This window comes from Lathamus discolor, chromosome 17 (assembly GCF_037157495.1).
Source record: "Lathamus discolor isolate bLatDis1 chromosome 17, bLatDis1.hap1, whole genome shotgun sequence".
Lineage (NCBI taxonomy): Eukaryota > Metazoa > Chordata > Aves > Psittaciformes > Psittacidae > Lathamus > Lathamus discolor.
Genome location: NC_088900.1, coordinates 2,823,375 through 2,837,779, shown reverse-complemented (window position 1 = coordinate 2,837,779; position 14,405 = coordinate 2,823,375). Strand labels below are relative to the sequence as shown.

Here is a 14,405-nt window from a genome sequence, read left to right as displayed (position 1 = left end):
TGTTGTTGATGCAACGTGTGGCTTTGGCTTTCCGTGCTGAAAGACATGCCCTCGCTCCTGCTCTGGAGGCTGTCTTTGGACAGGGATGCTGGCTCCTGCCTGCACAGTGTCTTGCTCCTCATTCTGGCTGCAGCAGGGAGCCCCCCCATCTGCCTGTCTTCCAGCTCTTTCTACCCAGTGTGCTGCTCCGTGTGTGGTTTCGGGCTCGTGAGGCTCTGCTCGAGGCAAGTCAGCGCTGCAGAAACCAAGATGCTGTTGTCGGGCTGATGTCTCAGGAAAGGCAGGCACGAAACTGCTCTCAGGCACAAGCAAAACGTTTATGCCGCAAGGATCAGGCCAGCGATTGCTTGAATTCGGTACCCTTGTCCAAACTCCGCAGCTGTTTCAGGAGCTGCCTCTACCCTGGGGATGCTCTGTTCTACCCTCTTCCTTTAGCAGCTGGGCTAAGCTGTGCTGCAGGGAAACCCACTCCCTGCCCAGCTCCTGCTTGTTCTAACGCAGGAAAGTGACTTCCAGCAGCAGGCAGAGCCACAGGTACATGAAGAGGGGGCAAGAAGCAGGCTCTGCCTCATATCCCTTTTAAATGTGCTGCCTTTGAGCCCTTCCTTCCGCATCGCCCTATCCCGGCTGCTGTTCTGGGAGGGTGTGCTGAGATTGCTGGTTGTTCTGCGCCTCTCCTTGGCTGCCAGGTTAAAATGTGAGGGCCGGGAGGCTCCAGAGCAGCACACAAGGACTGCAGACAGGCCTTGGGGGTGGGAAAAAGCAGTGTGAGGGGTCAGAGCATGGTGTGGGAGGGCAAGGCTGCCGGGGGCATGAACCAGGAGCCTGCTGTCTAAATTCAGAGGCAAGCAAAGTACCAAGAGAGCCATTTGGGTCTTAACGCCCCACAGACAGAGATGCTCAACAGGCACTGTGTGAAAGCAGAGTTTGGCCAGGGGCTGTAACTGTGCCCAGGGAGTGTTAGGAAGACTGATGTAAGTCCTGGACCAGACTTTATCTGTGCCCAAGTGTAGGTGTTGAACTGAAAGAGAAGAGTTTCTTCGTGATGTCTTCTCTTTCTCTTTGTGATTTATGGCTTTCTTAAATAGGTCAGGGTAACTGTAGGAACAATAGCGTGAGCAGTGGTGTTCAGCTGGCCACAGCGGTAGCAGAAGGAAAAGGAACAGTGGGAGGGCTGTGCCCTTGTGCTGCAGGGTACAGCCAGGGCAGTAAGCGGGTCCAGGAGCCAGCCATGGCCTTGAGCACATCACTTGTGGGGCGGATGGGAGGGCAGATCACAAAGTGCTGCTGCCTTCTGGCCTGACCTGCCCTGGTTAGGGTCAGCCAAGCTGGGATGCCAAGAAGGGGGCTGATCTAGCATGGCATCCTATAGGAGCAGCCATGGGAGCTCCCTGCCCACTGTGGAACGGGGTCTGGGTCTTGCTCCCCAGCAGGAGCACTCTGGGGCTGTCGGTGTGCTCTGGTAAACTGGACCTGAAATTCACCCAGTAAAATGGCAAGCGTCTGGACTCAAGGCACTGGGCTTGTGGGATCTGAGCTCGTCTGGAGAAACCAGGTGGGGTGGGAAGGGAAACACTGCTTCCAGCCTGTTCCTGCATGAGGCTTGGCGAGCTTGGCACAGCACGCTGCGTTCCCCTTGCTAAGCAGAGCTCCCATGCGCTGTTCCCTCTGAGGATGCACCCTCTTCCCCTTTCCCTACTTTTTCCCTTCCCTGTTCCTTACCCTCATCTTCCCACCCCCTCACCCCACAAAAATGGCAATGAAAGCATGGAGGGAGGGCGCGTTTCCGCATGGTTTGACACTGTTCCCCCTTCCATCTGTCTTTTCCTACCCAGAATTTCCCTACACCCCGTCTCCAATCGATGATCGCAAATCCATGGTGCAGCCGAACATCCCCACACCGGTGATTGGGGGCATAGTGGGAGGAGTCTCGCTGGTCCTGGTGGTGGCCGTGGTGCTCTTTGTGGTACTCCGGCGCCGGCGTCACACCTTCAAGGGTGACTACAGCACAAAGAAGCACGTGTACGGCAATGGCTACAGCAAGGCCGGCATCCCGCAGCATCACCCCCCCATGGCCCAAAACCTCCAGTACCCCGACGACTCGGACGACGAGAAGAAGCCGGGCCCGCTGGGCGGCAGCACGTATGAAGATGAGGATGAGGATGCGGGAGGCGAGCGCAAGCTGGGCGGCCCCAACAAATACGAGGAGGATGCTAAGCGGCCTTACTTCACGGTAGACGAAGGGGAGGCGCACCCCGAACCTTATGACGAAAGGACACTCGGCTTCCAATACGACCCGGAGCAGCTCGACATCGCGGAGAACATGGTCTCACAGAACGACGGATCCTTTATTTCCAAAAAGGAGTGGTACGTGTAGCTCGGCACCGCATCACTCCACACACACACACACACACAAACACACACATCCACATCCATACACACGCACCACGAGTGATGCCCTCCCGCTCGCCTGCATCCCCGCCGAGCGGAGCCGAGCGTGCGCGCCCGCTCGCGCGCACACTTGCACGCACAGTGCTCACCCCCCTGCGCACGCACGCCTGCCCCAGGCGCTCAAGCAGAGACTTTGGATGCTGCCAGCAGTGGCAGGAGCGAGCGGGGAGGGCAGCTTTGCTTACAGATCATTTTTGGGGGGGGGGGGGGGGCAGGCGGGAGGTGGGAGGTCGGGTAATTATTTTCTCAGTTTTTGGTTTTGCTTTTTAATTTCCCTTGATGACTTTTCGTCCCCTTCTGTGGTGTTTGTATTGGTCGGTGGCTTAGGTGTTACTATTTGCTTTAACGACTGTTGCCCAGCCTGTATATTACACTCTTGTTTGTGTCTTCATGTCTCAGAGTGCCCTTCGGCCCCACTGCCCTCCCCGAGGTTCCTCCTCCCACTTCCGCACCCCTGAAACACTGGAATTTGTTTGTATGTTGTCTTCTTTGTTGTTTTTTAACCTTGGGAGGGGGTCAAGTGGGCTGTCCGTAGAAGGACAGAGGCCAGGAAAGATGATGGCGATGGAAACGTAGGTGCCATTATAAGGTGAACTGATCGACTTTTTCCCCCTCATCCCTTTGTTTTCAGTGGGGTCTGGGTATCCCATTGCCCACTGCATGCCTGGGGAGATCCACTCCCCGTTTCTAAGGACTCCAAAACAAACTTAGGAGAATTAGAAGCAAAGGGGGAGCAAAAGCCCTTAGAACAAAGCCCAGGTGCATGGGCTGATAGCGGGGCAGGGAAACAGCTGCCATTTTCCTCCTGCGATTTATTATTTCCTGGCTTTTCATTTTCTGTCTTTGTTTGAGTGTTCTTTTAAAAGAAAGGAAAGGAGTATTTATTGCTGACATTTTCCCCCCTGCGATGGCGCAGAGAAATACCGGCTCTTTTTGTTCTTGTTGCTGTTGTTGTTGTTGTTGCTCGTACCAGCCACAGAGCGGTCAACTCTGGCGCTGTGGTCGTGCACGCACCTCGCCTGGGGAAGGGGACCAACTGATACCACTTTGCTTCTTCCACATCCCCACTGCCTGGCCCTGGCAGGGCAGGTCTCCCAGCGTACCATCCAGTGTCTTCGAGGGCTTCAGCCCAGGATCAGGCCCCTAAGTTTTGTTATACCACTAAGACTTAATTGTCATGTGTTTACACTTCTTTGTGAGGAGGGGGTGTCAGAGCACGGGGGTACTTCTCTTTAACTCTCCTAGCAACAGCCCCAGCCGTTAGATCCATTGCTTTAGTCTGCATTGATTGCCACTTTTTCAATATCACATCCCTCTTCTAAGCAGAGCCTTGGTAGACAGGGCAGGATTGAGTGAGCCTGGGGTATTGATCTTGTCCTCCTTCCCTTGAGCCACTGTGTTGTGATGGGGAGGCTTGGATTGCTGCTATCGCTGCTCTGTGGAGAAGTGGGATTCCAGACTTCAGGGCCCCTCTGACACTGACCATATCCAGATCAGATTCACTGGGTTGGGGGCTTATTTTCCTTCTCGTGGGTTGTTTTCATTTTTTTTTAAGTTGATGTACAAATAAATGTTTTGTTTGAAAAGAAATCCCCAGTTTTCTGAGCTGTGTTATCATGCACATCTAAAAATAGCAGGACTAATTCTCCTCCTGCCTTACCTGCTGGGTTTTGTTCCGTAGCATCCAGTAGCTATCCTGCTGCAAAAGGGAGGGTGGAGAGTGAGACCCACGCGGATGAGTGAAGGTCAGATCTCTCATCCAGGCAGCCTCCAATGCTTTCCTTTGCGTGTGGTGCTTGGTCCAGACAACTGAGGCTCAGCCTGAGCCATCCCCACTTTGTAGCTTGCTCTTATTGTGTTAGCGGTGTGAGGGAATGGGAAATCCAATTGTTACCCTGTAATCTTTCTGCTGTTCCTGCCAGCCCTTCAGGCTTCCTGGCTTCTGGCAGAACAGCCAAATGCCACAGGAAGGCTGCTTTATGTCCACTCAAAGCAGGGCAGACAGAGATTCCCTCGGGAGCTGTTGGGATTGAACCTATAATCTGGATCAGGACAGAGCAGCATTGCTGAGCACTGTACCTTAGCCACAGCTTACTTTAACGTAACACAGGATGTGCTTCAGAGCCTGCGCCGTTTGTGGTTCAGAGACGATTCTCCACAAAGTCCGTTTCTCAAGTGAATCATCCCTTAGATCTGAATGTCACAACACGGATCTAAAAAGGGTTGTGGCAACATCGCCAGCATCAAACTCCGGGTGGTCCGTGACCAAGCGCAGAGTGGAAATCAGTGGCGCAGCCCCTCCTCTGCACATCTCCCCCAGGACAGATACGTTCCACGAGGCAATGGGTTTGGAAGAAAACAACCCTTTATAAAGCCCGCAGGGTCCAGCAGTGATTCTTTCATGTTCTGCACCAGTCACAAGCAGGGACCACTGAGCTCATTGGCAGATTCACATTGCACTGACTCCACATCCCCCCAGGGTCCCAGCCCGCAGTGAAGTTGTCTCCTAAAGACCAAAGGTACAAAGCCTTGCAAGTGAAGCAGACCTGGGAGAGAACGGGCCAGTGCGAGTGCTCCTGAGATAACGTATGCCTTGCAGGAAGTATGAACAAGGAGCTCTAAGAAATACGCTTTGGTAGCTGTTAGCCTTGCATTCCGAGGTGTTGTTTTGTGATATGTAGCCTCCTTGGCTTCTTCATTGCCCATTCATACCCAGTCCACATAGCTAGCTCAGAAAAACAGTGGGACTGAGAGAAAGGAGAGGAAATAGCGAAGCAATATGGTGCTTCCAGGTGTTGTGTGGTGCTTCGTGGCCAGCTGGGGTTAAACCACGACAAGCCTCTATACAGTTCTCTTTCTGCCACATCACGCTTCTTGTTTCCCAGCGGCACAATTGCTCAGCCATTTAGCTCATCAGAGTGGTTGAGAAAGGGGGTCAGATGGTTATTTCTCATCCAGAACCTGGAGTGGAAGATCCTTAGACAGTATTGCACAGCAGTGAGGTACCCTGCAAGGTTCAGGTAGCTCAAGGTTCAGTAGTGCATTCCTCTTCATCCTTCAGCGTTACTGCGTCGGTGCAATTATCCACACAGCCATGGAGAAATGCCACCTCTGTGCAGTGATTTGCCTCTTGCTGTCCCTTGCAAGGTCAGCTAATTGGCCTAGAGACTCTTGGGGTGGTAATTAGCCAAATGATTAGCCATTAAACTGGAGCAAGGTAGAAGAAAAAAGAAGCATGCAGGAAAAAAATCAGATTGATGCTGCATCCGAGAGCTGTTTTGATCCAGTAATAGCATCGCTCCCTTCTCCGGGTTGAATTGCTCTGAGGGGGCCATTGAAGGAAATTAGATCAGGTTTTCCAGCAGCGTCAGGAAGAAAGTGGTACCTGCTTCTACTCGAATGCAAGGGTGGGCTCAGTAGAGATGCCAAATCCGAGACCGTGTGTATCCTGGGGGGTTCTGCAGGGGAGCGGAGGTGCTGGAGACGGTGCCGTACTCATCCTTGCAGGGACAATCTGCCTCCTGGAGGCCCCTAGGGCTGCGAGGGAAGGCAGAGGGGCAATCTTCTTACCTTGGGGGACGGTGTCACTTGTCCCTTTGTGCCTCAGTTTCTTGCCATGGTCCAGATTCCGGCAGGCTGGAGTCAAGCTGCCGGTTTTAAGTGGTGATGCGCTTCCCACTGGCTGGGCCAGCTGAGCCACCTCTCCCAGGGACCCTCCGGCTACCTCAAGTGAAAACTCCCCTGCTTCTCTACCCCCGTTTCATCAGAGGTGCTAAAGAGGTGTAAAATGTCCCTGTGGGACACTGCAAAGAACAAGCAGAAGCTTCCATCTGGGAGATGGAAGCCACCTTGGAGGTATGGCCGGTTGCCCTACCTCCATTTGAAGGTGTCATTGTCCACATCCCTTTGCTGGGTTCTTGCCAGTGAAGAGACTTATCAACATGGTGCTTTTCCCTTCCCAAGCCCTGATCCTGAATGGCAACTTGAGGCAAACCTCGTGGTACCTCAAGATGTAAGATGTGCCTATGGGAAAGCTGAACAGGCGGATGAGGGGAGGTCAGCCTGAGCCCTGCGGTACATCGCTCTGGGTCTCACCCACATCTCAACAAAGCAAATGCAGCTGAATTTGGGCCAAGCCCCTGTGTGTATTCAGGGAGTGGTACTGATGCAGATGCATCGATGTCACAACCCAAAACAAGCCTGTAGTTTATGTACAAAGACACCCCAGCTGCTCTCCTGCTGGGGCTTAGCTCTGAGATTATTCATCGCCATTCACCCTGGTGATGTTATTTTCCCTTATTTAATTGCTCCACCCCACCCCTGTTGTTAAAACATTTTCATTCAGCCAGGGGAAAAAAAGAAAAGGATTAAAAAAAAAAAAACCCAAACCAGCCCTGAAGATTTCTGAATAAAGATAAAAAAAAAAAAATCAAACCAAATGGTAGCACCGAATTGATTGCGAAGACATAAGGGACAAAGGGAGCCATTTTCCTGATGTTGAGTCAAAAAAGGAGCACAACTGTTCAGCAGGAATCACTGAGGGTTAGAGAGAGGGATTCGAAAGATTGATCTTCAAGCAATTAGAGGAAGGGATGAAATTAGAACAGGAGCTGCTGCTCTCCTTTGCTGTTACTCTTTCCCATGCATAAGCACACACGCACACACAGAGCTTTCTGGAGGTTCAGCCACCAGTCTTTATGCTCAAGAGTGGAGGGGAAACCCCATTGCCCAGCCCACTGAGGAAGCAAATGGGTTGTGCCTGCCGGCTGCACAGAGCTTGGGGGTTTCATACTGTGGAAATGAGGGGGCCATTGGAGTTTTGGGGCCTGTTTGCTCTGCTAGGACCCAGTGAGGAGAAGTGATGCTGCCAGCATCGTGTGTACCGATGCCTGTTCTTCATTCTGCCGGGCTTATGATAGCAGAGCACAGCCAGGGCTGGGGTGCTGGAGCAGAGGGTGCTGCCTTCCGCAATGGGGCTGAGGGGAGGATTCAGTCCACCAGCAAGGGAGGGAAACCCAAGCCTTAGAGGAGGGGGTGAGTTTGTACTTTGGACCAGTGTGACTTTCATACGGCATTTACCTAGGGGTGAATGTAAGAAGCCTATGGAGTCCGATCCTCCGCTAGCATAAGCTGGTATTGGTGGAGGTACTCTCATACTGAGGATCTGATTTTTCTTTTCTTTTGCCTTTGTTTTTTAAACATAATTCCTTAACTGCAGTGATTTGATCTCTCTTTCTTCCTCCTCTTGCTGTAATTAAATTGTGGAATAAAGACTAGAGACAGACAAACAACCCCAACCCCACTTCTTTCTTTCTTTTTCTTTTTTTTTTTTTTTTGTAATCTGTGTTGTAAGTGCTTTTGTAAAAAATAAAAAATAAAAATAATAATAATAATGTAATGGACTTTTATGATTTTTTTGTTTGGGTTTCGTTCCGTTTCGTTTCTTTTTCCATCCTTTGTGATTTGTTTGTTTGGGGTCCAGGGAGGCATTTTCATGGTTATAATTTGTGTGGGCAGGGTGTTGCATCACCCTTCCTTTTACTTGTATAAAACCCAATAGTGGCTCAGCTGTGGAAAAAAAAAAAATGTACTTTTTTATAAATAAAGAATTTTAAAAGAAAAAGAGACTTTTTCCTTTGTGCATCTGTGACTGCGTCGATTCGCAACGTGGGACTGAAGCTGCAAGGAGAGTCACAGTAGCAGGAATGGCATCTGCTTTCCGATGACTTAGGGCTGTTCCCTTGATATGCGGTATTTTGTAATGGGAGTTGCTTGCAGATGAAGGCTCAAGGGTGAGGGTTAAGATGTGCTAAGCAATGAGTGGCCTGGAGAAGGTGGACGGGGAATGACCGGGTTTGCCGCTGACGTAGGTTGTAGTAGGTGAAATTCTTCACAGCAGATTCCAGATAGACAAAAGGAGGTGGGAGCGTTCCCCCTTATCAATGTAAACAGTGAAATTCCCTGTTAAAGGATGCTGCTGGTGTCCAAAGTTAACCTGAGCTGAAAGAGTTCTTCCCTAGAAGAACCTAGGGGAGAAAAATCCATCAAAAGCTATTAACAGTTATGACACTGCCTCTAGCTTAGGAAGCTCTTAAGTTGCTGTTAGCTATAGCAGATGGGACAGGCTATTGGAAATATGTCAATACACACTTGCTCTCTTCTTACGTTTCCTCTAGGCGCTGTTAATTAGGTGTGGTCAGGGCCAGGATACTGGGCCGGGCCAACCTTTGATTTGACACAGTAGGGTATTCCTATAGCACATCGAAAACGTCTGAATGCTATAGGGATGCTAAAGGTCCATTGAGAGGCAAGATCAGTCAAACTGCATCACTGCGTCCCCGTTACTGATCTCTGCATTGCAAAGAGCAGTTTGTCTTTCCCCTTGCTTTTCAGACTCCTGACTGTGAATATACGCTGCAAAGAAAGCCTTGTTCCCAAAGATCAAGGCAGACAGCTCTGCAAGACCCAGGCTTTGGCAAGGGAGGGAGAGACAAAGCAAGCAAGAGATGAGAGAAAATGCCCATGCTCTTCCTTGCAGTGATATCAACAGGCGTTTTGCCATGGCTCTGGCCTACAGAGCGAAATACTCCCTGGGAAAGGAATTTTGCACCCAGCTTCAGCACGTGAATGATTTGCTGGAGATCAGCGCCAAACCCCAGCACACCCCATCACAGAGAGAGGGATCCTGACCCAGATCTGAACTGGTCTCCATCGTGAAGAGTTAGGTTGGACGGGGCAGGAAGTAGTTCAGGATTAGGCTGGAAAGGAGTGGTTTGGTGCAGACTCTTCATTCCCAGTCAGCAGCAAAGCAGGCATGGAGCATGAGCCAGAGCAGCAGGAGGCTCTGATACAAGGCTTGATGATCAGTGCATTGTGTGCTGCTTGGCAGACAGGCTCCCTCAAAACCCCATGCCACTAAAGGGACCAGTGCTCAGCCATTCTGCTGATAAAGGACAGAGGGCACCTCACTTTGGAAGAGGTTAAAGGTAAAGCCTTGGGGAGCCTCTCGTCAGATGCAGAGAGAGAAAGCCAGGAACACTCTTGTTATCAGGCTTCAACGTGGCCAAGGGAGTTGTGACCACTATCTGGCCTGTATCCACGTGCCCACATATTTTACTCCTCTCATTTTCCCCTGTTTGCAGCTCCTCTTAGTCGTGACAAGATGCTGGGAGCGTAGCTTTGCTTCAGCTGCAGCGGTTCAGGCCAGCAGCCTTAGGACCAACCAGGACAGAGATGCCGAGGGGCCGGAACCTGTAGAACTGGATCCCCAGCAGCTGGCTCATCCACACCAGCCAAGTTTGGGGGTAGGGAAGTAAAGGAGGAAGAAAAGGAACACCAGGGAGCTGGGATGGGGCTGTTGGATGGAAAGAAGCATAGGAGGGGCTGTCTTTGCCCGTGGTCCGACTGCGATGAGCCCCTGGGAAATGCCGCGGTGGTTTCCCAGGCCATGTCTTACAGTTAAGCGATGATGGATAAAACCCATTGCATGGGGCCTCTTCTCAGCAGCTCAGGTTGCAGAGAGCTGAACGCAGCGGGAAGTGACTCCCATGCAGTGCCCCCAAGTATTGTGTTTCTCTGGAACAAAACAGAAACACGTTGGGGGCGGGAATGCCAGCAATGCATGTAGCCCATGGAAAAATGGCAGCGTGGCTTGGATCCCTTCTCAAAGCCACATCTCTGCAGGCGAGCGCTGCTGGCCCCAACAGCAGCTTCAGAGCAGAGGTACCAGCAGAGTCAGGGGAGGAGCTGGATCAGGGCAGGAGGAGATGAACAAGAGGCTTGTGTTTGCTCATAGGCTGTTTGCCCACTGCTGAGCATGGTCCGGCAGCAGAGAGCCAGTCTGAACCAGAGCAAATGCCATGCGATTTATCTCCCTGGACCTGGGAGATGTGCATGGAATTCAGGGCTGAAATGTCCATGGTGGAGAGACAGAGCCAGGCTCCTTGGTGGTGTGAGCATATCCACCTTTTCTGCCTATAGTGGAGTTATGCTTATTTCCACCCATACAAATGCGTGTGGCCTAAGTAGGACATATAGGGAGTGAGAGTGAGATACAGTCCAGTGTAATTAGCAGGCAACCTGCCCAACACCCTTGGGCACTGGCTCCTGGGAGGATGTCCCTCCCATACTGGTGTTACTGTCTTGCACAACACTCAAAACCGCATTCATGGCAGACTCAGAACTGGAAGCACAGAGGGCTGCAACAGACAGAGAGAAAGGCAGTGTAACTGGGAGGTGTTAACCCAGGCTGGATATGCAGGGGTGGGAGCTCGAGGGGCACTGGAGACAGGTCAGGCCACACGCCACCAGTCCAGAAATACAGCCATCAGTCTAACCTTCATTGTGAGGTAAGAGACAGTCTGTGCTTTAGTTCAAGGCGAAGCACTCAAGGTCACACATACCATTAAATCTCTTGGAGCTAGTGCTGGAAAAGTGGAACTGAGGGAAACTTGTCGGTTTAGAGCAGCGCTGGGTGAATCACTTGTAGTAACAAATATGTATGATGAGGTTGTTTTCATGGTTTCAGAGTGTTTGCAATCTTGAGTTCGATTTGTATGAACGTATTTGTTAGAGGAAATTGCTTTATGCAAATGTATTCCAGCTGGGGGACCTGTGGCACTGTCGATGCTCTCAGTGGTGCCTGGCAGAGGGCAAGGGGGGGCTGCTTCTTTCCTCCTCCAAACGATGCATTTCACAGCCTTCCTCGGTGTGTTTAGGCGCAGGCTCTCTCGCTTATATAGGGTTTGCCAGATGATGAACAGAATGAGGATCAGCCTGTTTAAAACTCAGCCGGATCCATGTTGCATAGGCATGGCCACGTAGGCAAAGCAAGGGCACAGCGAGATAAATGTGCCCGCTATTAAAATGTAGGTTGAAACTGTTGTATCACCCCTCAGGGGCTGAGTTATTGAAAGGCAGTGATTTATGGATACCAGCCATTGGAGCTGCTCCCTTCACCTCATCTGACTAAGCCCAGTGCAAGGTGAGTTAGGGACAATCCCTCCTCTGTGGGTTTCACAACTGCTGAACCAAACCCAGATCCTCGTAGGAAGCAGGCAGAGGTTTCTGTCTGAACCGGGAAGAAAATGCATGCGAAGAGGCACTAAATGCTCCCGCAGTTTGCCGGGGAGATCAGGAGGAACAGTTCAGTGCTGGCTAAATCCCGGGAGATTAATAGGGATCAAATGCTAAGACATCAAAGGGAGCGCCCTTTGAGGAGCTGTGGGAGGAATGGGTTTCTCTCTTTCATTTGTGCCAAGCCTTTTCCTAGCCTTGCACCCAAGCCCCTGGCGTATCTGGAGCTTTGCAAAGCGAACGCTTTCCTCCATTCATCTGCCTGTGAGCCCCCGGTTGCCCCATGGGGAGAGGGCACCTGGATGCTTCCATTCCTCCCTTATCTCTCTGCTCCTGGCAGCCTGTTTATCTCGCTGCTTTGAAAAGAAAATTGCCAACTTCACACCCGTCAGGTTTAACTGATTGCCTGTTGCTTGGAGGGAGGGAGTCCATCCATATGGCCTTGGCTGCGCAGCCTCCGCTCACCAGGGGAAATGTCGCCATCCCTCAAGGAGCAAACCGCTTCATTTTCCGACTCCCGGCCTCATCTTATTGTCCTGCTGTAGCTCCCAGCCCTTTCAATTACCGCCTTACAGTCATAATGAACAGTAGCTTTCTGCTGGCACACAGTTTCGTCCGCCCAAGGAGCTGATCTGATCATGAAGCACTCATCCCCTGAGGTCCATCATTCTTCTCCTTTCCCTGGGGGGGGGGGGGTGATACAGAGAAGTGAAATGAATTCAGCGAAAGTGTGCAGGGAACCAGAGGAGAAGGTTCAGGGGCGGACTTAGGAGAACTAAATCCTTATCTTGCTCATGAGAGCACACTTCTGCCTATGCAATGTGCACAAACATAACGCTCCCTGTCACCATCCCCAGCAGATGCTTTTCCATGGGTCTGGTGCATACCTCATCCTCTGCCCCCTCTTAATCTACAGAACCCGGAGGACATTTAATACTGGCTGTGCCCTTCCTAATAACTTAGACAAGGAAGAGGTAGGAGAAGGAGCAACAAGTAGGAGGAGCAGCCAGTCCAGCTGCTGGCAGCTGTGCGAGGACCATGGCTGTTGGTATGAATGCTGCAGCTGTCTGCTATTATGAATGGATATCAGAGTGGGAATGCCAAGTCTGAATGGGTAAACACTGCGGAGCAGTCGAGAAATAATGGCATGGGGGCTTTATAATAGGAAGAAATCATAATCAAATAGAAATTAGTTACTTAAATGGTCACTTCCTGGGGTTTCGTTGATGTCCGATTAACTTAACTTTTAATTTGCATAAGCAATAAATGTCTAATTATGTTATTAATATATTTGAGTTGAGGAGCTTATGGGGTTTTATAATTGGCATTTAACTAGATAGTTCCAGCATATTAACTGATGTTTTATAGCTCCACACGAGGTTTCCCAATTATAACTGACCTAAAAATTTCCTTGGAGGACCTGCATTGAAAGTGTTACCTGAGCAACAGAATAGGGGGGGCTGAAGAGGAGGATGTGTGAAGCCGGTCCCTGCACGGAGGAATGTGTGCAGGGAGCTCTGCACCATCCACAGAGGCTTTGACACCCTTCTCCCCTCCCTAGGATGCTCTTTCCTCAAAGCCAGTAATATTCCCTGTGTCACAGAGGGGGTCACCTCCCCTCTCTCAGCATTCAGCTGACTGCCGAGCCAAAAAGGCTGACACACAGCAGAGGATTAGGGTGAGGAGAAGGTGTAGAGATGGGGAAGGTTTGCCTGTGGTTTACAGCATCACCTTGTGACTGATAGGTGCTGGCAGCCTGTGAGATTCCGTGTTCAGCTCTTGCTTGTTCCCCTGTTTCTCTGCTGCAGGTTGGCACCGGTTTCTTTCTGGCCAGGAAGGTGTTAAGGAGCATCGCTTGAGGTCCAGTTTCAATACACTTACTGTAAAGCTATACTCCGGCATCTTCTGCATTCTTCCCTTCTCGGTCCTCTTCCCAGAGCGTTGCAATGGCTGAATTACAATGTCCTGAGTGTATTAATGGTCTTCTGCATTAATCCACCAACCTCTGTCTCCTCCAGGGATTGCTAAGGCACTGAGGCGGTCATTATTTCCAGCAGCCCTATGAAAGCATTGTGTGGCATCACAACCACCACCCCTCCTTGCAGACCATGTAGAAATGCACCCGCTGACAGTGATTCCCTCTTGACAACTCCTCCTGAGACCTGTCAGCTAGCCAGTCTTAATCTATTTTCCATTCCACCTCTACGCTTACGTTGACGAGATGACTGGTTTAGGAGGCAAAAGATGACAATGTGTTTGACTGACAAGAGCTATTTCCCATGAACCAGGTAGATTGGCATTGATTCTGTGCCTGCCTTTTATTAATTCTTTATTAACTGGAACCTGCGTTAGCTTTTATCTTTGATGCCAGCAAAGCACCCTATAGCATTCTGTGTCCTCTTCCAGCCTGCTAGAATTTAACCTTCTAGAATTCAACTGGTTTAACATATAGTAAAAACTAACAGGACTCAGTTAGGGATCTCCTCAGCTAACACTTTCAACCTGTCTGTTTGCTTATACTAAGTGGAGTATCCAAGGAGATGGTGTCCAGCAAGCTCCTTGCTCCTGTCATCCTCAAACATGCACCAATTGTTTTGTCCTCTTAGAAACAACGAATGGCTGTTGGTCTCCAGAGAGAGATCGTGAATAGTTATTCAAATCTCCTGCCTTTTCTGAACCGTTACTGCCCTCTTGACCATATCCGTCTGGTAAAGTGACTATAGAGCACTGCAGAGATTTTGTTTGTTCCTGCTGTATTCCACAGGGTAAACCTTGCTTTTGTATCCATCGCCTGTCCTTCACAGCTTCCCTTTCATACTGACTGATCGCTCTCTTGCCAGCTTTTGCATTTGATCTATATTGGACATAAGGGAAGTTCT

General features: G+C 50.6%; 1 protein-coding gene across 3 annotated transcripts in view; it reads left to right on the top strand.

Annotated features, from left to right (window-relative positions):
• NECTIN1 (nectin cell adhesion molecule 1) overlaps positions 1-14,405 on the top strand; it is a 91,997-nt gene that overhangs the window by 53,368 nt on the left and 24,224 nt on the right. The window contains exon 6 of one of the 3 annotated variants that reach the window (XM_065696919.1): positions 1,836-8,074. The exons of the other annotated variants lie outside the window; for them this stretch is intronic. Within the exon in view, the coding sequence (XP_065552991.1) occupies positions 1,836-2,377 (542 nt within the window). The 3' untranslated portion in view covers positions 2,378-8,074. Of the gene's footprint in view, positions 1-1,835; positions 8,075-14,405 lie in introns of those variants that run through there. 3 annotated transcript variants of the gene reach the window in all.